The 25,220-nt window shown below is 40.7% G+C and overlaps 1 protein-coding gene across 1 annotated transcript in view; it reads left to right on the top strand.

The window, feature by feature from the left end:
• Positions 1 to 24,585, top strand: part of LOC121613781 (cGMP-dependent protein kinase 2) — a 29,935-nt gene extending 5,350 nt beyond the window's left edge. The window contains exons 3-19 of the mRNA XM_041947408.1: positions 1,284 to 1,450; positions 2,413 to 2,526; positions 3,122 to 3,227; positions 4,717 to 4,780; positions 4,913 to 4,990; positions 5,310 to 5,404; positions 6,243 to 6,311; positions 7,388 to 7,486; positions 7,714 to 7,861; positions 10,147 to 10,283; positions 11,194 to 11,283; positions 18,129 to 18,270; positions 18,380 to 18,543; positions 18,992 to 19,114; positions 19,274 to 19,336; positions 23,916 to 23,982; positions 24,490 to 24,585. Of these exons, the coding sequence (XP_041803342.1) occupies positions 1,284 to 1,450; positions 2,413 to 2,526; positions 3,122 to 3,227; positions 4,717 to 4,780; positions 4,913 to 4,990; positions 5,310 to 5,404; positions 6,243 to 6,311; positions 7,388 to 7,486; positions 7,714 to 7,861; positions 10,147 to 10,283; positions 11,194 to 11,283; positions 18,129 to 18,270; positions 18,380 to 18,543; positions 18,992 to 19,114; positions 19,274 to 19,336; positions 23,916 to 23,982; positions 24,490 to 24,585 (1,822 nt within the window). The remainder of the gene's footprint in view (positions 1 to 1,283; positions 1,451 to 2,412; positions 2,527 to 3,121; positions 3,228 to 4,716; positions 4,781 to 4,912; positions 4,991 to 5,309; positions 5,405 to 6,242; positions 6,312 to 7,387; positions 7,487 to 7,713; positions 7,862 to 10,146; positions 10,284 to 11,193; positions 11,284 to 18,128; positions 18,271 to 18,379; positions 18,544 to 18,991; positions 19,115 to 19,273; positions 19,337 to 23,915; positions 23,983 to 24,489) is intronic.
• The last annotated feature ends 635 nt before the right edge of the window (positions 24,586 to 25,220 follow it).

The following is a 25,220-nucleotide window of genomic DNA, read 5'->3' as shown; positions in this document are numbered from 1 at the left end:
CATTTTCCTGGCACATAAACAGCCACAGGATTGAATTTCATCTGATGAGGAGTCTCTGGCATCTAAGTGGTGTCTTTGGGATTATCAGAGATAACAGTGGCTTGTGTTCAACTTTCACACAGGTGCTTGTTGAAATGCTCTGATGCCCAAACAGCTGCCAGCCATTTCATTCCTTTTCAATCAGTGCTGACCACTTTTCAGCATCAGCCAAGAACCTTGAACAACGTGCCAATGGGGTCAGTCATAGTCCTGCGAGGCCACAGCTGCTGGTGCCTGCACGGATGATTCAAGATCACTTTGGATCCAAGTATTCCAGCACCGGGGTAGAGGACAGCATAGCCTTTACCTCTTTGTAAGCCTTTTCTTGTCGAAGTCCCCAGACCCATTCTCTGCCTGACTCCAATAGCTCATTCAAGAGCTACAGGATGGTGTTTCAGTTCCATCACTTTGGTTTGTCGTTTGATCCTAGTCTAAGGAACTCTAGTATGGTTTGCCCTGTCGTAATCACTGATCCCCTTTGGCTAGACAGTCTAGTTATCATTAGTGGCTTTGTTTTCAGGCTACCAAAACTGGCCTCATTCATGATAGAGGTGTCTAACCTAAATCTCACTTCCATAGTGCTGGCTTCCCATTGACTGGTTTCCCTGGTGGTATAACTGAGCATTGGAATACGGGGTCTTCTTCTGTTTTTGATGCTACAGAAAGCACTAAAGTTTCTATTTTTTTTACATTAATGCACATTTTTTTATTTTTCTCGACACTGCTCTCTTTGGACGTGGATGCGCCCACAGTTACATCCAAAATTACAATTTTCCTCCAGCTTGTATAGCTGCCTAATGAAGGGCTCTACTGACTCTGTGGCATTTTGCACTCTGGAATGGAATGTGGCTCTCTCAAATATCTCATTGTGTTTGGGGATGAAGTGCACTAAGTTTTTTTCAATACATTGATGTACTCGTTGGCTTGTTCTTTTCCTCCAACAACAGGACTGAGGTTCATTGTATGTGCACACATACTTGGCCTGGCATAAAGCAGATTCAGATTCTGTGAACATCTTGTTGCTGTCAAACTTCCAAATGGCTCCTGTCTTTGCTGCTGCCATTGATTTTTTGGTCCAACAGACCTTTGACCTCCAGAATTACAAAGTGACTATTTGTGTATAAGAAACAGAGGGTACTACTGTGCAGATTATAAGGCAAATTGGATTTGTTATCTCAGACTATATGAACAAAACTGACTTTGGCTTTGGCCTTGTGTGTTTCTGCATCTCCCTTCCCTCCCAGTACCAAGAAGCTCATCAACGATGCCATCATGAACAATGACTTTCTGAAGAGGCTGGAGCCACAGCACACGAGGGAGATGGTGGACTGCATGTATGAGAAGGTTTACACCGAGGGACAACTGGTAATCCAGGAGGGGGAACCTGGAAATTACCTCTACGTACTGGCAGGTCAGGTCAACAGAGTGTGTGTAGCTCTTACGGGACTTCCTCTGTCTATTATGTGATTTTGTACATTTTACAACACCAGTTGGTATGGAAACTAGCCAAAGTAAAAGTTAAGGAAAAGTATTTGAATAACTGAAGTCATTTTAAATTCAACACAATGCGTCTTCATTTTATCACTTACATGTCATTTTTTCCTATTATGACGATGCACCACATGCACCAAAAACCTGGTTTGAGTATTCTTTGAAGGAGGCTAAAATTATTTTAGCTCTGTGTTAAAGTTGGTGTAAAGTACAATTCCAATATCTACCAAATGAATTCCATCCCTAAATTCATGCTGGACTGTGGACACATCCCTTCAGGTTGTGGGTAAGCTACTCATTTTTTTGTTCATGAGTGAGGGTAAGATGGGCCAGGAGATCAACAAATGGATCGGTGCAGCAGTGATGCAGTGCATGAATGCTTGTGAAACACAGTACCCATTTGGCGCAGAGGCCTAAAAAGCCATCCATCCTATCCAGCAGCACCAAGGGACAGCTGCTGGTGGTGTTCATGGAGGGGGAACAGTCAAAATTAGAGATGTTATCATGTGTTTTCCATTAAGCTTCGACTTTTCAGCAAGAAATATTCAACGAGAAACTCGAACCCCAGGGTCTGTGTCTGCCAGAAATTGAATTAAGTTTGCTTCAGAAGCTTAGAGATAAGACGCTGAGACATTCAAAGGCACTTCACGTAGAATCACTGTGACTTTGCACTGATAGAAGAGTTGGAGGACATAGCTGGGGAGAGGGACATAGGATCTACTTTACATAGCCCGGTGCCACTGTAACCCCAACAAAAACAAGCGGCCTAAAAATGGACAGAAAGAGATCTGATCATATGGCAAACATCTTCCAAAAAACATACATGTCCAACAGGCAAGCTGACAAAATAAGTATGCTGTAAGTATGTTTTCCTCATTGTAGAGGGCTTGCTGGAGGTCATCCAGAATGGGAAGCTGCTGGGGGAGATGCGTCCTGGGACAGCTTTTGGAGAACTTGCCATACTGTACAACTGTAAGAGGACAGCCACTGTTAAAGGTGAGTGACAGCATTTCCCAGAAATAAGACCACATCAGTCATTGTTTTTGATATGCCTCACCTTTGGGATTACATACATACATGCATACACTGTCTGGTGCTTTAGTGTGTCTCATGCTGTGTGCGTATGACAACGGTATCCATATCATGTGTGAGACACCTGTTGGCTGTATGGTACATGAGCAGATATTTCCTGCTGCAGTATTCACAGTGGGAGTTATTAATATACTTTCAAACTACTCATCCATTTCTATACCATATTACTATGTGGGCATGCTGATGTTTTCATGGTTACAGTGTTTTTGTGTAACTATAGCATCCTATATGGTTGAATTAATATTAAATGGAAAATGTTATAGAGCTAACATCTGAGATAACATTAAATAAAGAAACAGATTTGAAATCTTCCATAATTAATTTGCTAAATCATTTTATTTGTCATTCAGAGTCAAATCTGTGGTGGACTAGTGGGGGAAATATGTGTAGTTCTGTACCATAAAGTAACCCAGTTCATTTAGAAAGACCCTTAACTATCATCTGCAGTGATGATGACGCAGTGGGCTTAATGATTGCTAATGGTTCCACTCTCATCCAGCTGTGTCCCAGTCTCACATGTGGGCACTGGACCGCCAGACTTTCCAGACCATAATGATGCGGACCACACAGGCCAGACATGAGGAGTACTTCAGCTTTCTGCGCAGGTAAGAACACAACTGACAGGCTCTGTGTGTGTTCTCTCATTTTGTGGGTTACTACAGGAAAGTGAGCACATTTAAATAACAGTTTCTACTTACAACATATGTTGAACTAATTTCCTCTTTTTTACCAACCACCCCCACCAAAAATGTAAGTTGTTTTAATTCACTGTCCCAATCCCAAATAATGTTGGACGCTGAGTGTGATAATTTTCTAATCCTTTTTGACATATAGTCAATTGAAAACAGTACAAAGATGACATATTTAATGTTTTATCATATATTCAAAACAAGTTGGAACAGGAGCAACAAAAGACTGGGAAAGCTGTTGAACGCTCCAAAAACACCTGTTTGGAACAGGTAAACAGGTTGATTGGTAACAGGTGATAGTATCATGATTGGGTATGAAAGGAGCATCCTGGAAAGACTCAGTGGTTCACAGCGAGGATGGAGGGAGGTTCACCACTTTGTGAACACATGATTGTAAAAAGGATTCTGTTTTAACAATTTACACAGTGTCACAACTTGTTTGAAATCCAGGTTGTAATTGGTAACTAGAAAATTCCCTGAAAGGGACACGGGGGGCTACTGCCGGGGGAAACCATCTCTGTCAACATAGACATGATCATCTTTCACTGAGCAATGATTGAGGAGCTGAAATCACACTAAGTCTTCTGTGTGTGTATGTCTGTAATCAAGTTACCTGTATGTGCGTGCATGTGTGTGTAGTAGAGGAGTGCATGCATACACGCACACAAAAATAGTACTTTTATTTTCCCCATGAGAGTACCATTACAAAAAAAAACAATAATCAAAAGAATGCTTGATATAACTGTGGTAGCTATAAGACTTGTACTACTGTACCAGTGTACTAGTGTATTGCAACTATATACACAATGGGGAGAGTAGAAGAGTGCAACCAATGTTTAGCATTACCCTGGCTAGCTTACACTCAGTAATGAAATGAAGCACAAATGTGGCTTTGACTTTCAGGTTCAGTTGGGTCGAGTCTTAAAGCTGCTGTTACGGGCTAGGTTCAGGTCTGTGCAGATCTCTCTATAGTTGGCGGTAGTACATAAATAAAAAATGCTCTTGACAACAGGTATGATCGAAGCACCACAGAAGAAGAAAGACTGACTTCAAATCCTCGATGCAGTAAAAACCTGCTGTTAGTACACACATTTTCCAGAGGAGCCCACACAGTTTGTCTCTTTTAAGCAAATGCAATGCAGTTGTTATACACGTAGCCCACATTCAACCCGTATGAGTGCAAAACAGATAAAGTGGCTTCAGAAAGTATTCAGACCCCTTCAGTTCTGGCACACTTTATTATATTGTAGATTTAATTTCAATTGGGTGAATTTACCCATCAAGTTGTACTTAGTAACTCATAATGAGAAAGTGAAAACATTTAATATTAATCAAAACTAATAACTCACTGTGCATGATCAATCCCACCTTCTGTAATGAGTATGTATATTTGTTTCTCTCAAAGTGTGTCTCTGCTGCAAGGATTACCTGAAGAGAAACTAGCCAAGATTGTTGATTGTCTTGAAGTGGTGAGTATTTCTCACTTCACTGTATTTTTTTCCTCCATAATGCTTTGTATCAATTCTGTACAGTACGTCATTCTAAATAGTTTCAGATTACATCTATTAAGTGGACAGAAGAATGACCTTCTGTCTTTTCAGGACCACTTTGAAAAAGGGGAGCATATTATTCGAGAGGGTGAAGAAGGGAACACATTCTTTATTATTGCAAAAGGAGAGGTGAGATATCTGCACAGTCATGTCAAACATGCCCTCTTAAAGCCTTAAAGGTATCTTAATTGAAGCAAAATATTTGGTTGGGGCTGAACCAAGGGGGTTAGAGTCTGAATAATATAAACCAAGAAGCCTTTCTCAGTCTGCATTCCTGTCTGTACTTGTGTTCCCTTGGACTTGTCATCTGTCATAGCTAAAGCACTGAAGTTATGGGTCAGTCCACAAGTATGGTTACACTGATCAAACAACCACAGACAGTGATATAACTCAGAGGAGTAAAAAAGCAGCTGTTGGTGTGCCTCGTTCTAATGTTTTCTATCTGTAGGTCATAGTCACTCAGAGCACAGAGGGGTTTGCTGAACCACAGGAAATCAAGACATTGGGAGTTGGAGACTACTTTGGAGAAAAAGCTCTCATCAGGTACAAACAGCGTCACATGAGAGTCAGGACACAGAAGATTGCTTTAAAATGCAAACACAGACACCCAGTTGCCCTTCTGCAATTTCTGCACTACTGCAAAAAACGTCCTCAACACCTTCAGCATCCTCAACATCGTCAGCTTCGCCATCGTTACTGTTAAAAGACTTGCTGGTCCTTGTTTAACTGGCAGCCAGCCACCACTGTTGTCAGTGTTCCCTTTTTTAAGTCACGTCTTCTACTCGACTGGGCTAAAGGCCTCTCCATCACGTGCTGATGATTAATATGCTACCACAGCACAACACACTTCAATTACAGTACATAAGTCAACTATTTTACAGAGAAAAAAGTATATTCAATGCTGAAATATAGCAGCATTTTTGTTGAAATGTAACAAGTGATGCATGATGATCAATTTAGTGGACGTATGATTAGTTGTAATTTCTTGCTTAAATAAAATTGATATTTGAAAAGTATAACAATTATGGTATTCCTTAGATGTTAATTGATGTTAGCACATTCTATTTATCTTCATTTTGTGTAGAAGGACTGTACAAATATTCCTTAAATGTTCTGCAGGGCTCATCTATTGCTGGCCATCCTGGTTTCATGGATTTAGTTGCACTTAAATTGCTTGAAAATGTAAAGTATAGTGTCACATCCAGTGGCATGCATATACAAGATTATCACATTCACCACCCAGCTTATTTCATACCAGTTGATGCTGTGGGGAGTGTTGTGTGCTTACAAAGGCATCCTCAGTCACACTGCAGCCATTACTGTGACTACATATAGGGTTGTATTGTGTTTGTTTGACTGAACTGTACATGTATGTTTCCAGCGAGGACGTTCGCTCAGCCAACATCATCTGCAATGAGAACGACACCCACTGCTTGGTGGTAGACAGAGAGTGAGTAGCTCACACTGTGACTCTGTGCACAGTAATAAGAAGCTTTCAGGTTGTCAGACCAGTTCCCCTGTGTTGCAGTTTATTGCACATTACTGTATTAATCTTGTCTTAAGTAAAAATTTGCACAAAGGTTAAGACACATGAGACTCTAATTAATGAATAATCAGCTCATATTTCTCATGATGTTATGGTCCCACTGAAGGTGAAATGTGATCAACCCAGTCAGATCAAGACAGTAAATTGTCTTATATAACACTATATAAATATATATAATATATAACACACATATTCTCTTTGTGACCTGCTCAAATATCCCATGCACAGTCAAATTGAATGGAGGGACTTTAGCAAAAAGATCTCTATTACCAAATACAATACATTCAGTTTTCACAATGTTCAGTAATGATTTGCTCATTCTCATTAGTAATCAGCACTTAGTAATGATATGCAACTCAATATGTAAATCCTCTCTCAACTCTACCAATGTTGTTCGAACACAGAACAGACTTCAGTCATCTGCATAAATAACTACATCAGCAGTTTTTAACAAGATTGGGTGAGTCATTCATTGAAATCTTAAATAAAAAGTGGACCCAAGCAACTCCGGTGTGGAACGCCACAAGATATTTTTTTGTGTCAGAAAAACTGCCGTTGAAAAATGCTTGCTGTGCTCTGCCAGAGAGGTAATTCTTAATCCAGGCAAGAGTGCAAGGTAAAAACCACAACATTTACGCTTGGCAGTAGGAATACTGTGGCCAATGACATCAAATGCTGAATTAAAATCCAAGAGCACAGTCCCAACTACTTTCCTGTCATCTACACAGTATGTATTAACCATTGATGAAACGTCTTTACAGATGCAGTGCTAGTAGAGTGCCTATAAGCATGCAGTCCTTTTGAAAGTAATCCATCTCTACTCAAATCATTTAGTCTAGTCTACTGTAATCTAGTGTTCAAAGTATCTTCTTAAGTAAGTTACTCAGCACAGAGATCTATTAAAGCTGCGATTGGGTAAAAGTATGATTTTAGACTCTTTCTGTTGTTCATGTTTTTGTCCCCTGCCCCCTCCTGTCCAGCAATTTCAACCAAATGGTGGGGACGTACGAGGAACTTCAGGCTTACCTGAAGGAATATGTGGAAGAGCTTTCCAGGAGTGATGAGAGGAGAAATGCCCTGTAAGTGCACAATAACAGAATGACACAACAAAAATTACATTACTGACATTAACAAAGCCTCCCTTTAACATGCTAATGATGGTGGCTTATTGGATGTCATATAGTCTTTACTGCATTTCCAGTTTTAGTGGTGACAAGATGATCTGAAGTTTAGCTTCTAAATGAATCAATCTAGGCCTGAAAGCAAGAAGGGCCAAATCATACTTCCCTCGTTATTCCTTTCTCAGGCCCCACTCACCTCAGATTGATTCTGCAGAAGCCCAGGAGCTGAGGAGGCTGAAGGAGAGGATTGCTCTCCTGCCTCAGCACAAGCCTTTCCAGGAGCTCGAGGTCATAGCTACGCTGGGCATGGGAGGATTTGGACGAGTGGAGCTGGTAAGCTGAAACAACACTATACTGCACCAGCCATCACCTAGTTAGTCCATCCACAGGCCAACAGCTGGCTGTGGGTCAAATGTTGCTGATGCTGCAGACAATTTAAAAAGAGACAACTTTACCACCTTGTTGATGTTGGAGTAACAGTCTGGATTGCTTGTATTTACTATTTAGGCCAAGTCATACACAGAAGACTCTGCCAGGTGTTTTCCTGCCTGCTTTAAGAACACCATTCTCTCACAGTCTCTGTCAAGTTGCAAGGTAGATTTTGTGATGTCCTCTAATCCATCAAATAGAAGAAAATTTAGAGACTGCACCTTTGCTCTTAACACCCTCCTGATGCTCTGCATCGGTTGTGTTCAGATCAATATGCACCTCCAACGTTCACTCCTAGCCACTTCAACAAGCAAAATTCTCAGCATAGGAAGAGAGTGCATGTTTATTAATAATAATAATAATAATAATACATTTTATTTGGAAGCGCCTTTCAGAACACTCAAGGACACTTTACAGAGCGGGTAAAACACAAATAACACAGGATAAATACAAGCACAATAAATAAAACCCAACAAGTAAAAACAAGCAACAAGGAGAAGTGGAGTTATAGAGAGAAGGCAGTCTGGAACAGATGAGTTTTCAGTTTGGATTTGAAAGTGGGGAGAGAATCAATGTTTCTGATGTCGGGCAGGAGTGAATTCCAGAGTTGGGGAGCAGAGCTTTCAGTCGCTGAGTCGCTGATGGTGCTGAGACGGGCGGAGGGCACAGAGAGGTGGAGAGAGGAGGATGATCTGAGGGAACGAGAGGGGGTGGCTATGGAGAGGAGGTCAGAGAGATATGGGGGGGCGAGGTTGTGGATAGCCTTAAATGTATACAGTAAGATTTTGAAAGAGATTCTGTATTTAACCGGGAGCCAATGGAGCTGCTGAAGGACGGGGGTATAGTGTGAGAGGAGGGGGTCTTGGTGATGATGCTGGCTGCAGAGTTTTGAACCAGTTGAAGTTTATGGAGGGACTTGTGAGGAGTGAATTACAATAATCAAGACGGGAAGTGACGAGGCTGTGGACCAGGATAGCAGTGGTGTGAGGGGTGAGAGAGGGACAGAGACGGTTGATGTTGCGAAAATAGGCAGACCGGGTAATGTTATTGATGTGAGAGTGGAAAGATAGTGAGCTATCCAGACTCTGGATGACACCCAGACTCTTAACCTGAGGGGAGGGGGACACTGTGGAGTTGTCAAAATCGAGGAAGAATCTGTCAGTTTTGGATAGTGATGCTTTAGTACCAACCAGAAGAAGTTCTGTTTTGTTACTGTTAAGTTTGAGGAAGTTAGAGGTGAACCAAGATTTTATCTCAGAGAGACAGAGGATGAGGGACGAGGGTGGGAGAGCAGTGGTTGGTTTACAGGAAAGATAGAGCTGGGTGTCATCTGCGAAGCAGTGGAAATGGATATTAAATTTGCGGAAGACATTGCCGAGAGGGAGAAGGTATATGATGAAGAGGAGGGACCCCAGGACAGAGCCCTGGGGCACACCAGAAGAGACAGGGGAGGGCTGGGAGGTGAAGGATTTAAGTTGGATGAACTGAGTGCGGCCTGTATGAAATGCTAGGAATGAAACATTGCACAGAGCTTGCCATTGATCTTCATTCAACTTGTTTCTCCAATCAGACTGGACTGAATTTTCATCTTAACTCAATGTTTTTAGTAGTAATAGCTTGTGCCACGTTCCTGTGCTCCGTACTCTTGTCGTGTTTATCTAAAAAGGATGGCTGAAATTCTTAGTGTCAAGCTGCAACACATCTTGAAGTCTTTCCTCCTGGTCAGGTTTGGTTTGAAGTTTCTTTGTCATTAGCTCTCTCTCACAGTAGGTTACTTCAGTGGGTCAAATATGTTGACAAGAAGTGGTAGAGAACCGTGTATTGATGACCAATGACAGTTGTTGCCATCTTCTTCTGTTGAGTTTCATGGTGGTTGACATCCATAAGTCTTCCTCTGGACTGTGTAACAGCTTCACAGTGCAAACTATTTACAGTATCCACTCCAAAGTGATTCCATTGATGACACTGTCCATTCTATGTCCATTTTATAACCCATACTCAATTCAGTTGGTGCCTGGTACACAAAGGCATGTTTTGAAACAACTGGACATTATGCATTTCTATATACCAGTTTTGTGCACTGCTATATATATATATATATATATATATATATATATATATATATATATATATATATATATATATATATATGACCTTTGCTCAGGGAGCTCCTCTCTGCTTTTTCTCAGGTAAAGCTGAAGGATGAGGACATAACGTTTGCTCTGAAGTGCATTAAGAAGCAGCACATTGTGGATACCAGACAGCAGGAGCACATCTACTCTGAGAAAAACATCCTTCAGCAAACAAACTCACCATTTATCATCAGGTGTGAGCCATGTGCAACATAATGCATTCAGGTTCCTTTGATTTACAAAGAGCAAGGTGTTATTTCTAAAGAACCACATTATTATAAGATGTTAAAATATTTTATTGTTTTCTGTAATCTAAGATGGTGGAACCATTTAGATGTTAAGGAGCAGAGGGCTGAGAATGGATAAGTTAGCCAACAGATCAATCTGCCAAAAACCTGTCTATTCCTTAAGGAGACTATAAAATGGGGGCTGGTCAGTGTGTTGGTTTCTCAGTGGAGTTGCTCAGGAACCTGCTCCAGGAATGCTGCTGGCCACTGCACTGAGATTTATTTGGACTATGACTTTAAAGAAAAAGGCCCTGTGCAAGCAGTCATTCAAAGAGAAAAGTTCAGCCGAGATGTGATGTTCACTCTCTTTTTATTTCACTGGTACGATGTTCTTCCTACCACTCAGTTTCTTCCTCATCATTTCAGAGGCTTTTTTATGGGGTCTCAGTGTTAAATGAATTTTAAGAATTCTTAGAAGTTTCAGTGCTCATTGTAAAGTTTAGAGAGTGAGATATTTTAGAGCCAGCATTAGCACTTGTAATCTACTACACGTCACTTTTTGGTGGTCTTTTATAGGCCAATAGAAGTGTATCACAGGTATGTTGTGGGTATATGACTTATTATTCTATTTCCAGTTGCATTACCAAAACAAGGCATTAATACCATTATAAGACATGAATGCTGTTTCTTAATAGAAAGTATAATGACTTGCACCACCAATGTACAATATATTACCAGGCACTCCTATTATTTATATTAAGGGGTCCTAATTTTAGTTTATGTTGTTGTTATTGTTACTATGCTGGCAAGTGGACTACTTTGTGTTTTTGATGTAACACAGTAGTTAAAGACTCTCTTGGCTGTCTGTGCATTTCAGGTTATTCCGAACATTCCGGGATGATAAGTTCATCTACATGCTGCTCGAGGTGTGTCTTGGTGGAGAGCTGTGGACTGTGCTGCGGGACATGTGAGTGTAGGTCTTTTTGCTACATTCATAACAACTACAAATGAAAACATCTAGAAATTGATATTTAAGTCTGTTGCACCTGTGACCACTATCACAGTGAGGTCACAGTGTACATGACTGCAGTAAGATGACAAGTTGAACAAGATTTTCACCTACAGTTGAGTTGCTCTTTTAAGCTGAACTTTAAAGCTGATAGTTCCCTACAAATCGTGTTTATGGACCCAAGTAAATATCAGGCATCAGTTTAGGATCCTAATAAAACTGTGTAGAGTGTAGAAATTTAAACTAATGCCAGCTGGTCTGCAGAAACCAATTTGTACCTTTGCCATCCACACTGAGAAGCACCACAGCCTGCGGCCACCGGGAGCGCCGCCACAAAGACCACCCAGACGCCGATGGACAGGGGCAGACTCCGCACTTAATGCAGAGCCACCCAAGTCCCTCGGGCCCAGGAGGCCTCCAAGGCAACGGCCCTCGTGGGCAGACCGGGCATACATCCCAGTATGGAGGCCCCCCATGAGGAAACACTGAAGCTAAAAACTAAAAGACTAAAGAAAAAATAAATAAATAGATAAATAAATAAATAAACAAATAAATAAAAGATAAAGCAGGTTTAATACATTAAAATTAAAAGCTTTAAGAAAGTTAAAAATGTAGAGATAAAATAGACAAGTAAATAACTAATAAATAGTAAATAATAAATAAAAGTAATAAGATTTTAAGATGTAATACTGATAAAGTGCATAACTAAGAACAAGTCATAAGACATATAAGACGTAAAAGTAACATAAAAGTAACACAGAAGAATTCAAAGTTTAAAAGAGGTCAGTTAAAAGCCAAACCAAAAAGGTGAGTCTTGAGCCTCCTTTTAAAAACATCAACAGTCTCTGCAGTCCTGATGCTCTCCAGCAGGCTATTCCATAGTCGAGGGCCGTAATGGCTGAATGCAGCCTCCCCGTGGGTTTTTGTATTAACTCGAGGAATAATTAAAAGTCCAGTGCCAGAGGACCTCAGGACCCGTGAGGGTTGATATGATAAAAGCAGGTCAGATAAATACGAAGGCCCAAGACCAGTAAGACATTTAAAAACCAATAGGAACCTTAAAATCGATACTGAAACACACAGGGAGCCAATGCAGCGATTTTAAAATCTGTGTAATGTGAGCCCGCCCTCTGGTCTTCATCAGCACGCGTGCGGCTGAGTTCTGTAATAATTGCATCAGCACCTCCGTGTTAGCTTGAGAGAGAAATGGGCGGACTCTGGCTATATTCTTAAGATGATAAAAACCTATTTTTGTTACATTTTTAATATGTGGAATAAAATTCAGCTCAGAGTCAAAAATGACGCCCAGGTTCTTTACAAATTGTGTGGCCCTATTTCTTCAGGAGTCACGGCAATGTACAGCTGTGTATCATCTGCGTAACTGTGGAAGCTGATGCCGTGTCTCCTGAAGACGCCCCCAAGGGGAAGCATATATAGATTAAAAAAGAATTGGACCTAAAATTGACCCTTGGGGCACCCCACAACTTATTTTATGTGTTCTGGAGGAACATGTATCCAAACTTACCCGGAAATATCGATCTGCGAGATAGGAGCTGAACCAGTTAAAAACAGTACCAGAGAGGCCGATAGGTTTCTCAGTCTGATTAATAAAATGTGGTGATCTACTGTATCAAAGGCAGCACTTAGATCCAGTAGTACCAAGACTGTGAGTTTATGTGAATCTGCGTTATACCTAATGTCATTTAAAATCTTTAAAAGGGCCGTCTCTGTACTGTGGTTCATCCTAAAACCAGATTGGTATTTCTCTAAAATATTGATACTATTTAAAAAATAATTTACTTGATTAAAAACCAGCTTTTCTAATATTTTACTTAAAAATGGTAAGTTGGACACAGGTCCGAGTTATTAAAAATGTTGGGGTCTAGGTTACTCTTCTCAGAAGGGGCTTCACCACTGATGTTTTAAAGGCGGCGGGGAAGACACCCGTCTGAAGAGAGTAATTTACAATATTTAAAATCTGTTCCTCAAAGAAGCCATAAAATGTTTTTAAAAGTGGTAGTTAAAGGCTAAAGTGATGAGATACATTTTTAGCATTTCTCTTTTTGTTTTAGGGCCGACAGGTAGGATTTCAGTTTTTGCCTCATTTGAATGATTGCTCATTCATTTATGTATTGCTAAAAGACAGTTAGTCATGGAGTCTATAGCTGCGCATTTGATTAAGCACAGATGTACAGCTGTGTGTCATCTGCATAACTTTGGAAACATACATTCTTCTCTCGAGTGATGTGACCATGTGGCAGCATATATAATAAGAACAGCAAGGGGCTAAGGCAGCTCCCTTGTGCAACCCCAAAACAATGTCATGTTGCTCAGCCTTATGATTTCCAAAAACACACAAAACAACTTTCTCCATTTAATATATGTTTCAAACCAGTTTAGCAAACAGTCAAACAGACAAACCAGGTGTTCAAGATGATTGATGAAGTCATATAAAACGCTGCACTTAGGTCTATGAGGACAAGACCTGAGACCTTATTTTCATCAGAATTCAGTCTGAGGTCAATGATTATTTTACAGAGCAGGCCTAAAGCCTGATTGAAATTCCTCTAGAATGTTATTATCTTTAAAGGAGTTAATTTGCACTGAAACTACCTTTTCCAGTATCTTACTATCTCACTTGTTACTGAGGAACAATGAAAGTTCTTTTATAGAAAATCCTTTCTTGCCAGACGTATTACATGTTACAGACAGTCATGGCTTCTTTGTATATTTTACAGTGAACTGTTTGTCCAGTTTTTCCTCCATTTACTTTCGGCTGCTTGACAGATTCTATTAATTCCATTAACACTGTTAACCATGGGGAGATTCTGTCAGAAATTATTCTTGTAGATTTGAGAGTGCTAATTCGTTGAAGAATTAGTGTCTGTGTGATAAATCAGATCTCTTTTACTCCATGCAGCATGGAGAGAAGACTACTTCCTCAATGAAGTATCTGTTCAGTGTTAACCAAATGGCCCTGTTGTTGTATAGATGCTATCTGTCTATTGGCCTTTAGTGACCCTGATTTAATGATCTAACAACTGTGGTACAGAGAACCTTAAAAGAGCTAATCTCCCACATCAATCAACCTCTTTTTAACCTTAAGTAGAGCAACACCATTTAAAGCAGGTGACAAGGTATTGTTGAAATGTCCAGCCATGTAATTTAAATGTCATGTCATAGCTGTGTGATCTCAGAATATTACAGAACTTTGGTTCAGCCTTGCCATCAAGGAATCTCTTTTGAACCAAAAAAAATCCCTTTTAGTCTTTATTAAGATTTCTATGGCACCAAAAATCACACAGTGATGGTCAGAAATAGGTCACTTTAATACTGAAACACTGTCAATGTTTAACCCTGTTGTTATTACCAACTCCAGAATGTTATCATATTAGCTGATGAGGGCATGTTGTGTAAGCTCAGAGCTGTTCAGTAAATTCACATGCTCCATAGCTTGGGAGTCATTCTTTTTGTCCATATGGACATTCAGGTCTCAAGATGAATCCATCATATGTGGTGATACCAAGTGTGATCAGCTCAGGGAATTCCTGCTTAAATAGCGATAAATATCTTGGTGGCCGATACAGTGTAATGATGAGCACGTTAATTCTGCTTTGGGCTAAAGAGCAAGATATTCAAATGATGTAAATTCACCCAGGTCAATGTCATTACTGACTGACTGACTGATAAGAAAATGATGATTTGGAGGACAAGCCATCAGTGTTGCCACACCAGTAGTGTTAGGCAGGTGTCAACTAAAAACATTAAATACTAATTATTTTCCCTTCTCAGATTATTAACCAAAAATAATTTGTTAGCCAATGATCGGATATTTAAAAGAGCTAATTTCAACTGTAGGTATTCTGTGACAGGAGAGGAGACTGACTGTGGCTGAATATTGACAAATTTGAGATCACTGAGACAGAAACCAGATGTCTGTGATTACTAAATTGTATGTTACCGTTCCAACAGCTGTTCAGCGGTGTGTTTAAGGAAGCAGCATGGTGTCCATCACTGATGTTTAATAGTTCACCAATTTGACTGAGCAGCTGTGTGGCACTCCTTGATTAGTGATGGTGGTGGAGGTGGGGAGGGGGGATGTTGAGAATGAGAATGTGATGAAGAGGATCCCTGACAGAGACAGTAAGTGAGTAATGTGTAGCAACAGGTTGGGTGCGGAGTGAGAGATATCTGTGCACTCTTGTTTTGGTACAGCATCCCAAGAGCATGTCGCAGGTTGGTGTTGAGCAGTCTGAGCAACACCTAGTGGTGTTTGGATGCATCCCATCGGGCTTAAAGCAGTCTTTACAGTTCCAAAAGATATTGAAATTATCATTTAACTTTATCCCATGGTTGAGGCCTTCGAATTTCAGCTTTGTGTTCAGGGCAGAGTCTTCTGAAAGATTTGATGTGGGTTTCTAGTAGGTGTTGGGGCTATTTCTTGGACTTTGATTAGCCTTGATGCTCGTGGTATGATTAATTTCCCTGAGTTCAACAAAGTTAGTATTATCACACCTTTCGTTTTTCAGACTCAGTGGGTCATACCTGTTTTGCTGTGAGAGTTCAAGTGGTGGAATGAGTTGGTGCTTTCTTATTTGATCTGTTACTGGATTTGCCTTTGTGGTGGATGACGGCAGACCAAGTCCTGGCTGGAGTGGGTGTAGGGAAGTCTAGTTTGGGAGCCTCAAGAGTTGATCCAGTGGTATTAAGACACATCTAAGGCTGTTATGTTTTGTACAAGGTTTTTATAGGACTCTAATGCCAAGTTCAGACTGAGAAGACAGGAGACAGGACAGTGAATAATAAACAGTTTTAATGAAAGTTCAAGACCAACCAGTCAGAGTTCTGACAAAATGGATGGAGTTCAATGGAGTTTAATCCAGTTTAATCCAAAGCTGGGGCAGCAGACAGATGGGGTCCAGAGGTGGAGGTATGGTTGATCGGAGACCTCTCTGACAAACAGGGTCCAGATGAGGTGAGTGGTTGAATATCCACTCGAGGTCTCGCAGGGAGAGAAGACAGGCAGGGCACAGACGAGGGTAGGTGACTGGATTTACCTGAGCACAGAAGCACAGATATAGGTCAGGTAACTGAGCACACAAACTAAGCAAGATAGACAAATATACTAAGCACATGAAGGGGTCTAGTTGTCACCACATCAGTAAACAATTCAACGAATACTGGTTGGATCTGAGGGGTTGATATACTGTGAAGTCAGGGGGTCTGGATTGAGTGATTGGCAGATCTCCACAAAGGCTGCATGTCAGACAAATCTGTGCCAGGGCGCTCTACAGCAGGTGTAACCTTGTGTATAAAAGTCACATATTTGATGCAGCATTTCTTTCTTTTTAAGTTGTGCAGTTCTCTCAGTTTGTCACTGACTCTGTGCAGCTCACAGATCTTGTCATGCTGTCTCCCTCTGAATCCCACGTTTCCAGTCACAGGCTCAGCAAACAGGCTTGTGCTGTTTGGAGGTCACACTCACACAGTACTGAAGAAGTAATAAAAGTGCTAAAAACTATTGGTGGAGTTCTGTCTTCCATAAATTTAAGTTCCAGTGATTTATAAGTATTGCAGATCCACTTCCACTTTCCACTTTGTGAAAATAAAACCACCACTGATAAGCCTGTTGGGCTCGAGGGCTCAGGCCTCAAATGCAGAATACAGACTTCCACAAAGGGCGAGCTCTATGGCTGAATTTATTTACAAAAAGAATCTCTCCAAAAAAAAAAGGCAAACAAAAGGCGCTTAGGCAAAAAGGTAACTAACAAAAGGCGCTGAGGTTAACAAAAGGCAAACAATACTAGAACTACACTGTGGATATTTTTGGCTGGGTAAAGACACAAGAAAGGGATCACAAGAGGCACACAATGTACAAGACAATCTGGCACAGGACAAAGGGAGACATGTATATATACATGAGGTAACAAGGAACAGGTGGAAACAATCAGGGCGGGGCAGACAATCAGACAGGTGAGCAGAACACACCAGGAAGTCAAGGGCCTGAAACGAGAGGACAGTTAGGGTTTCATAATAAAACAGGAAGTGCATAACAAGACATGACGCTGTGAACAGACACATCAACAGACACAATGAGACATGACAACCACTTTTTATATAATTTCTGTTTTTTTAATATTTTAATTTGAGGAAGATTACAGTTTTTTCAGCACACCATCACATGTTTTCGTATTTTTAGTGGAGTGGCTGCTTTAGTGGTCACTTAAATCAATGTACATCATGATTTATTCACTAAGTCTCATTCAAAGGTTTTTGCAATATTTGTTCGCAATATTTGTTTTTAATTTCTTGCATTTTACACAGAAATTGTAAATATGCATAAAATCAGGCTGACAGAACTGCATATTCAGTGTGAGTTTTTACATAACCACATTTGGGACCTCTTAGACAATGTTGCATTGATTTAAAGGACCAGTGGTGGCATTCGTTCTGTCAGAGAGACTAAACAATGCTATGAAGAGTGAAGGTCATCTGACTGGAGATGGACACACAGAATAGCTCAAGACCATGTGATTGCCATGTGCTTCAGCTGAACATTTCTTGGGGTGGCCCAGTGGTTTAGTGGTTAAGATGGCAAACATGAACTTGAATCTCTCTGTTGTTCCCTGTTATCTCTGTACTATCGTTGCCTAGTAAAGGTATTATGATAATAATGATAATAATAAGAATTAAAAAAGATTCACAAATGATTTACCCCCCCAAAACCAGCCATTAGTCTGCTTTGTTTATATTCACAGGATACATTGTGTAATGAATTTGTTCATCTTTTTGTAAAATCGCAGGAGTTATTTTGATGATCCCACAGCCAGGTTTTGTACTGGTTGTGTCTTAGAGGCCTTCGATTACCTCCACACTATGGGCATCGTCTACAGAGATCTGAAACCTGAAAACCTTCTACTGGATGCTCAGGGTTATGTCAAAATGGTAAGCCACTTGTTGAAATATTTGTTCGAGTAATGTCCTTTATGTGTTATTCATTCTGTATCTGCACTATGTTTTAACATATATTTCTGATTCCTGTGTATTTCCTCAGGTGGACTTTGGCTTTGCTAAAAAGATTGGCCTTGGGAAGAAGACCTGGACATTCTGTGGGACTCCTGAGTATGTGGCCCCAGAGGTCATCATGAACAAAGGCCATGACTTTGGAGCTGATTGCTGGTCCTTGGGAATCCTCATATTTGAACTTCTCACTGGAAAGTAAGTCAGTAAGATCTTCTGGAGAAGAAAACCATAAAGAACAGTGATTTGCTTTTCACAGTCTTGGGTACCACAACCACGAGTCCTATTCAGGTGCTATTAAGTTTGTTGTATAAGAAGAGTTTTTTGTTTACCAGATGTGGACTCGTCATGTAGTATTGCACTGTGTTTATAAAGGACTATTTCAGCATTTTGGGAAATACACGTATTTGCTTTCTTTCAGACAGTGAGATGAGAGGATCAAGTTATGTCTGTGTGTTAAGTGCAGAGCTGGGTTAGCTGAGTCTGACCAATGGTCAAAAATATGCATGTGAGATTGATATTGATCATCTAATCATATTCGCAGACAGAAAGCAAATAACATATTTCCCAAAATGGTAAACTCCTTTAAACAGTGTAGTCTGGATTTTTGCCTTTGCAATTACCATGAAATCTGAAAACCTTCCAGCCCGCCCTTTGCTGGTTCAGACCCCATAAAGATTTACACCATGGTCCTCCATGGCATTGAGAAGGTGGACTTCCCCAAGAAAATAGGCAAGCGTCCAGATGACCTCATCAGGAGACTCTGCAAGTACGTTGAATCACAAACCACCATCAGATATGAGGAAAATACTGCTTCACAACAACAGTCATACTGAGAGTCATATCCATATTCATCACACAGTTTTATTTTCATCCGCAGGGTCACTAAACTGACTTTAAACCAATATAAACCTTCTTTCCATCTCAGGCTAAACCCAGTAGAGAGGCTGGGAAACAAAAAGAACGGCATCATTGACATCAAGAAACACAAGTAAGTTTACTTTCCAAAATATTTCAGTCTTCACTCCTTTTGGACATTTTGAGATTAAGTTTAAAATAATTAAACAGTTGGACAACGAGATATTTCCACACCGCTGTTCAGAATGTGGAAGGCCGATGCTTACCAGACCTGCAGCCACGTCCTGCAGTTAAACACACACACAGGACAGGGAGGGGAGAGACAGACAGGAGACAGAGGGGAAGGAAAACACAAACAATAGGGGCAAAGGAGGAGAAACTGCATAGCCAACACCATTAGGTCTAATATTGTGTCTTTCAATAAAACACCAAAAGTATTACCATTATGATCTACAGCAGATAACAGTGCAATTTCCTTTGTGCAATAATATGAACTCAACAATTGTCTGTTCTACTGATAGTATAATAATATGTAATATTGTTTACTTATTTATCATATTTTTCTTTTTTACTGATGCTTCTTACTATTGCACTATCCACTTTGCTACTGTAACAATGCAAGTTTCCTCACTGTGGATTAATAATAGATTATTTTATAGAACAATAATTGATCTTATTTTTTGACTGAAAGCCATCCCTTGACATGACAGCCGGCTGCTTGTTGTAAATGTGGTCCAGCATAGTTCTAGTACTACTACTAGAATGTAGAATGCAATCACACAATTTACATTTGACTTAGATTTGAACCAATTAACACTGATGTTACCCTAGACTGCTCGCAAGCAAAGCCACTAGCAGTGTGTGTTTGTGTGTGTGTGTGTATATATATAACTGAACCTATAGACCGAACTGGTCAAAATACTGCATTCTTGATGGTTAACTGATTGACAGGTAACAGTAGATATCCCTACTTGATAGACCTGACCTGAACATGATAATACAGCTATGTGTTGGGGGTAACATTGTGCAACTGTGATTAGCACCCAGCAGCTAGCTTGCTCAGACCACACATTGTTCCATGCTGTAATGTCAGCAGCCCCCTGAACAGTGAGGCTGAGGCCAATACGGATCAGATTCCTGCTCATCATATCAAGTGGTGATGTTTTGGGTTTAGAAAGTGTTATTGGGGTGATATTCACAGAAAAAGAGTGCAGCTAAACAGAGGCAGAGCTGTGAGCTACGGTGTCTGCTCAGGCCTGTGCTCGCTGACCAATCACAGAAGGTCAGGCTTTTTGGGATGGGGCCTTAAAAAGGAACTGAAACAGAGCATTTCAGAGTGTGAGTAGAGGTGATGCAGCAATGTAGGGTAGAAGTCTTACAATTGTAGCGTTGGCACAATTGTAACACTCGTAATTTGTCTAAATGTACGTATGCACCAGTGACCTCAACACGCATGCACGCACCTATGCCAGTCAACTTAGTCCCTTTGAAACATTTGTGGGATCTGAGCTGTCATCCACCAGATATCTACAAAAATCTACTCTTGGGCAAGGTAAGTGAAAAATATCAATTTTTTGTAAAAATAAACCACTGGTGGCTTGTCAACAGTCTTCCTGGCCCGTGCACACCAGTGAGTGTAGCTTTTTAATAAGAAAGTGTTTGCAGTGCAGCTATCACTCAGTGGTAAAGTTTCCACGCCTCTTTCACTGAGTGATAGTGATGAGCCACCATGACGGTCAAATCATGGTGGCTCAAAGTACCAAGAGCCTCAAGCTCCAGCAGCTTCTCAGCTCTCTGCTATCAAATGCAAAATCATCTGAAGTGAAATTAAGTCCACCCTTATACAACTGTTGAAATTACTTATTTCAAAATGTCAGTGAACAAAAGGCTTATGGGATGGTCAGGCAGGCAAAGGTCAAATCCAGAGAAAGCAGTCCAAACAGGCAAACAGTTCCAAGAGTGAGTGCAGGCAAGAATCAAAAATCCAGTGAACAGGCAAAGTCTAAGATAACAAGAAAAACATCCAAAAGCACTGGAAACCACTGGAAAGAGCTGGAGCTTGACACACACAGTATGAAGATGAACTAGTAAAGAGTAAGGTTAAAACACAGACTTCAATACAGTGGAGAGAGAAGACTAATGAGGGACAGGTGACACCAATCAACTATCACAAAGGTGGGAAAACACACAAAGATAGCAAGTAAAGCAAAATGACACAGGAGGAGAAACTCTTTCAACATAATGCAGGAAAAGACAAAAATAAACCACAAACCATAAAAGGAGAGTGTGTGTATGTGTGTGTGTGTTCACCTTGTCTGGATGTGTTCTTCTAAGCAGCAGACAGGCCTAGTTTCCTTTGGTCAGGCTAGAGCCTTCTGAGCATGATCAGCTGTGTCTTTCAGTGACATATCCCACTTCCCATGTTCCCATGTCTGTATGGTCCATTGTGGCAAAGTTTTTGGTAATAAATCTAAAAACCAAACAACCAGTTTCATTTCTTGTGTCGTTTACCCAGTTTACCCATCCTGAATTCCCTTTGTAGTCACATAGCCTGCTCCCTCCCAAAGAACAAACAAAGGCATAATGTTGTGGTGTAATTTTATGTCCGGAGGAATTATGCAGAAATAATATGCAGCTGTTCTTTGCTCACATTCAAACAAGTTGCTACTGCATGTATGCAGACTGTTACAACTGACCCACAGTATGTCACAATTGTTCCACATCAGCAGTGCAGTTGCAGTGTGTGTGTTTATTCAGTTAATTAACTTGCACTTTATGACGAGATCAGACATGTCCACTATGCTATATGTGAAATACTTTTTTCTGAGCATTTAGCAGTAATATTGCACTACTTCTCCCCTACAGTATGAGAAAAATGTGTTTTTTTAATCATTTTTTAAAAATAAGATGTTTTACTGCAGCAAGACTGAAGAAATGAAGCACCATCTTAATCTGAATTCAGTCATCTGACACCTCTTTAATTGATACTTGTACTTGCATCAAAAAGCTAGATAGTGTATAGTTGGATAGGGAATCGCACTTTAGAAAGATCTTAAATACCAACTTCGAAAAAATCTAGAACAACAGGAGTTTGATGGGTTTCTAAGATGAACAGCAGCAGTGTACGAGGAATCATTTGAATTTTGTTGAAATCATGTGTTTTCTCCTGAGGGCGATGGCTGAAGCCATTACAGTTACTAAACTTTGCACATGGACAACCTTCGTTATGTTGTTGTACATTTTACTTGTTCTTCTCTTACTCACTTAGCTGCTACAGGCCGTGGAATCAGAAGTGGAAGCTTCAGTCAAAAACACACTGTCTCTGGCTTTGGAGACGGAGAAGATGAAGGACCAGAAGGAGCAATGATAAATGTTTTCTAAAGCAGACGTCCACTGCCGCCCTGACCACGTTCTTTTTACTGTTTATTGTGTTCTGCTGAGCTTTGTGGTCGTTGCTCTGTTCTATATGAGGAAACTGGTTCTCAGTGTTGAGTTCAGCATTCAGTCCATGTTCTCAGATTTGTATTGAATATCCTGAATGTCTTCTCATAACCTGTCTGTTAACTGTCTCTTGCTTCAATAAATGTAGCATAGAAACATGTGACTCTTACTTTATTACAGCCACTTTCAACAAGTGCAGTTATTCTGCTTATGCATTAATAGTTATGTTGTGGGTCCAGTTGGCAGGACTTCTGCAGGTACAAAGTAGAAGCAAAGTACTGCTAATAATTAATTAAGGACCTGCAGAGCACGCCCACAGAGGGAACACTGGAGCAATGACAGCATGCCCACCGTGCCCACAGTGTGTGCTCCAGTGGGCAAACAGCGGGCATGCTGCAGGCCTCAGTGGGGCACACACTCTGTTTAGAGTGTGGGCCCCACACTTTCAGGAGGGGCCCACACACTAAACAGAGTGTGGGAACGTGGGACCCACACACAATAGTTATGGGGCCCAAAGAGTGGTGTGCCCATAAGGCCCCAAATTTTCTTCCCATAGTGGTCCCAAACAGGTCCAAAAAGGGCATGTTTGTTGGTGAAGGTCTCTGTCAAGCCAGTGGGGCTAACAGCATAGGCTGACCAGATGCAGTGCCTGGTCTTACCGTAGCTCAACGAGGATCTGTTCTTTGCTTCTCACTTTAACTATGTTTCAATAAACACACATCAAGTTTTTACAGACTACTCCTGGAACAGGTGTCTGTTTAGATTAGGACTGTTAGACGATAAATCCTACGCAGGCTGCAGGCAAAGATGAAAACAGAATAAATACACCTCCTTCTGTCTTGGTTGGGCTCTTTGTGATGATGAGGAAGGGTCATTAAAATGAAGAAGTGTCAAGAACAACCTACAGCTTCTTCAAGGTTATCACCTGGTATACAGTATGTGTTGGAAAATGCTACTATTGCAGCATCTTTGCCACAATTGTGGTGCATCATTTATTGTGTTACAGTAAAATGTCAGCAGCAGACGCTCATCTTCCACACAGCTTCACTCCATTTAACCCATAAAGCATAAAACAGTGATCAACTGGGTAATAACAGTTATAAAAACCAGTCGGGGCACTATGTGTTTCTATTTGGATTTGAGAATTGTTCTGAGATCCTCCACCCAACATTTACATGGTTGAATGTTTTGAACGAATCTTTTTACAGAGCACAATGGAAGTTGTAGTTTAGGTCCAACTGTGAGATGTTTTTTGTGTGTTTGTTTTGCAGGTGGTTCCAGGGCTTCAACTGGGAGGGCCTGAGGCATCACAAGGTGCTGTCTCCACTGAGGAGAGAGGTGAGCCTATGACCTTTGTTTCTTGCCCGGCTTGATAGGATGGATGCTCCCCAACCCTGGTTTAGGGTCACTGCCCTGCTGGAACACCCAGATTTATCTTTCTGGCTGATGCTTTGATTTTGTTCTGAGGAATTCTGAGGTGATCTTCCTCCATCATATATCTGCCCACTTCTGCAATGCACCAGTTCCACAGGTAGCAAAGCAGGCCCACAGCATGATGTTACCACCACACTTCAGTCAGTATACAGGCTTCTTAAGGTTGAACCTCTCACCTTCTCACCTTGCCTCCCCCCAAACACATGACCAGACTGATGAAAGAAACCACTGTCCCTGACAAGTGTATGAAAACTTTTGCCCTATAAATATAAAAGCATACCTGTCATCAGGCGGTGGTCACAATACCGTGGATGACTGACAGGAAATCCAGCTCTGCGAAAGAGGAAGTTGTGAATGATCCCATGCTGACAAAATGCAATGATCTGATCATGGTTTTCCTGTTTTCTGCAGCTGAAGGGGCCAATGGATCACAGTTACTTTGACATGTTTCCTCCCGACACAGAGGAGCCTCCTGACGAGCTATCTGGCTGGGATAAAGACTTCTGAGGACTCTGATCATATAGAATTGAAGCACCATCAGTGGATCTGGCTCATGAAGCTGCTGTGGGTTAGAAAGCTAACTCCTGAAGCTTACCTCTGGCTTTTCAGTCTCAACAGCTTACTGTAATTTAAAATCGAGCACATCACTGTGATAACTGAGGCTGAGCAGCTAACCTGCTGTGAGCAGAGTAATGTTCATCCTGCCAGATTAGCAGACTTTGTTGAATAACCTCCACTGTAAAAAGAAAAAAAAAATAGAGAATAGCAGCATCATTACTTTTAAATGAATGAGTCTGTCAAAAACTTTTTTATAAAAGAGGGCTTCTCTATCTGCAGCTGCTTGTCTGAGTAAGACATGATGTGTTTTTTTATGTGTTTTTGATGTATTTGTTCAGTGATTCTAATTTCATGCATGACTATTTCCACAATGTTGGAGAAACAATGAACAAATCAAGGCTTTGTAAACATAATGTAGCTTCCAGCCTAAATCCATGACAAATAGCAGCAGCGAAATAGAAACAAAAATGACATAGATTAAGTGTTATTTTAAGGTGACTTTAAGTTGATATTACAACTCTTAAATTAGCATTTTTCTGCTATTCTAAGATATAGAGTTCATAGCTCCTAGCAACCACTAACAC

This window comes from Chelmon rostratus, chromosome 11 (genome assembly GCF_017976325.1).
Source record: "Chelmon rostratus isolate fCheRos1 chromosome 11, fCheRos1.pri, whole genome shotgun sequence".
NCBI classification, from domain to species: Eukaryota; Metazoa; Chordata; class Actinopteri; order Chaetodontiformes; family Chaetodontidae; genus Chelmon; species Chelmon rostratus.
This window is presented reverse-complemented; position numbering and strand designations above follow the sequence as displayed.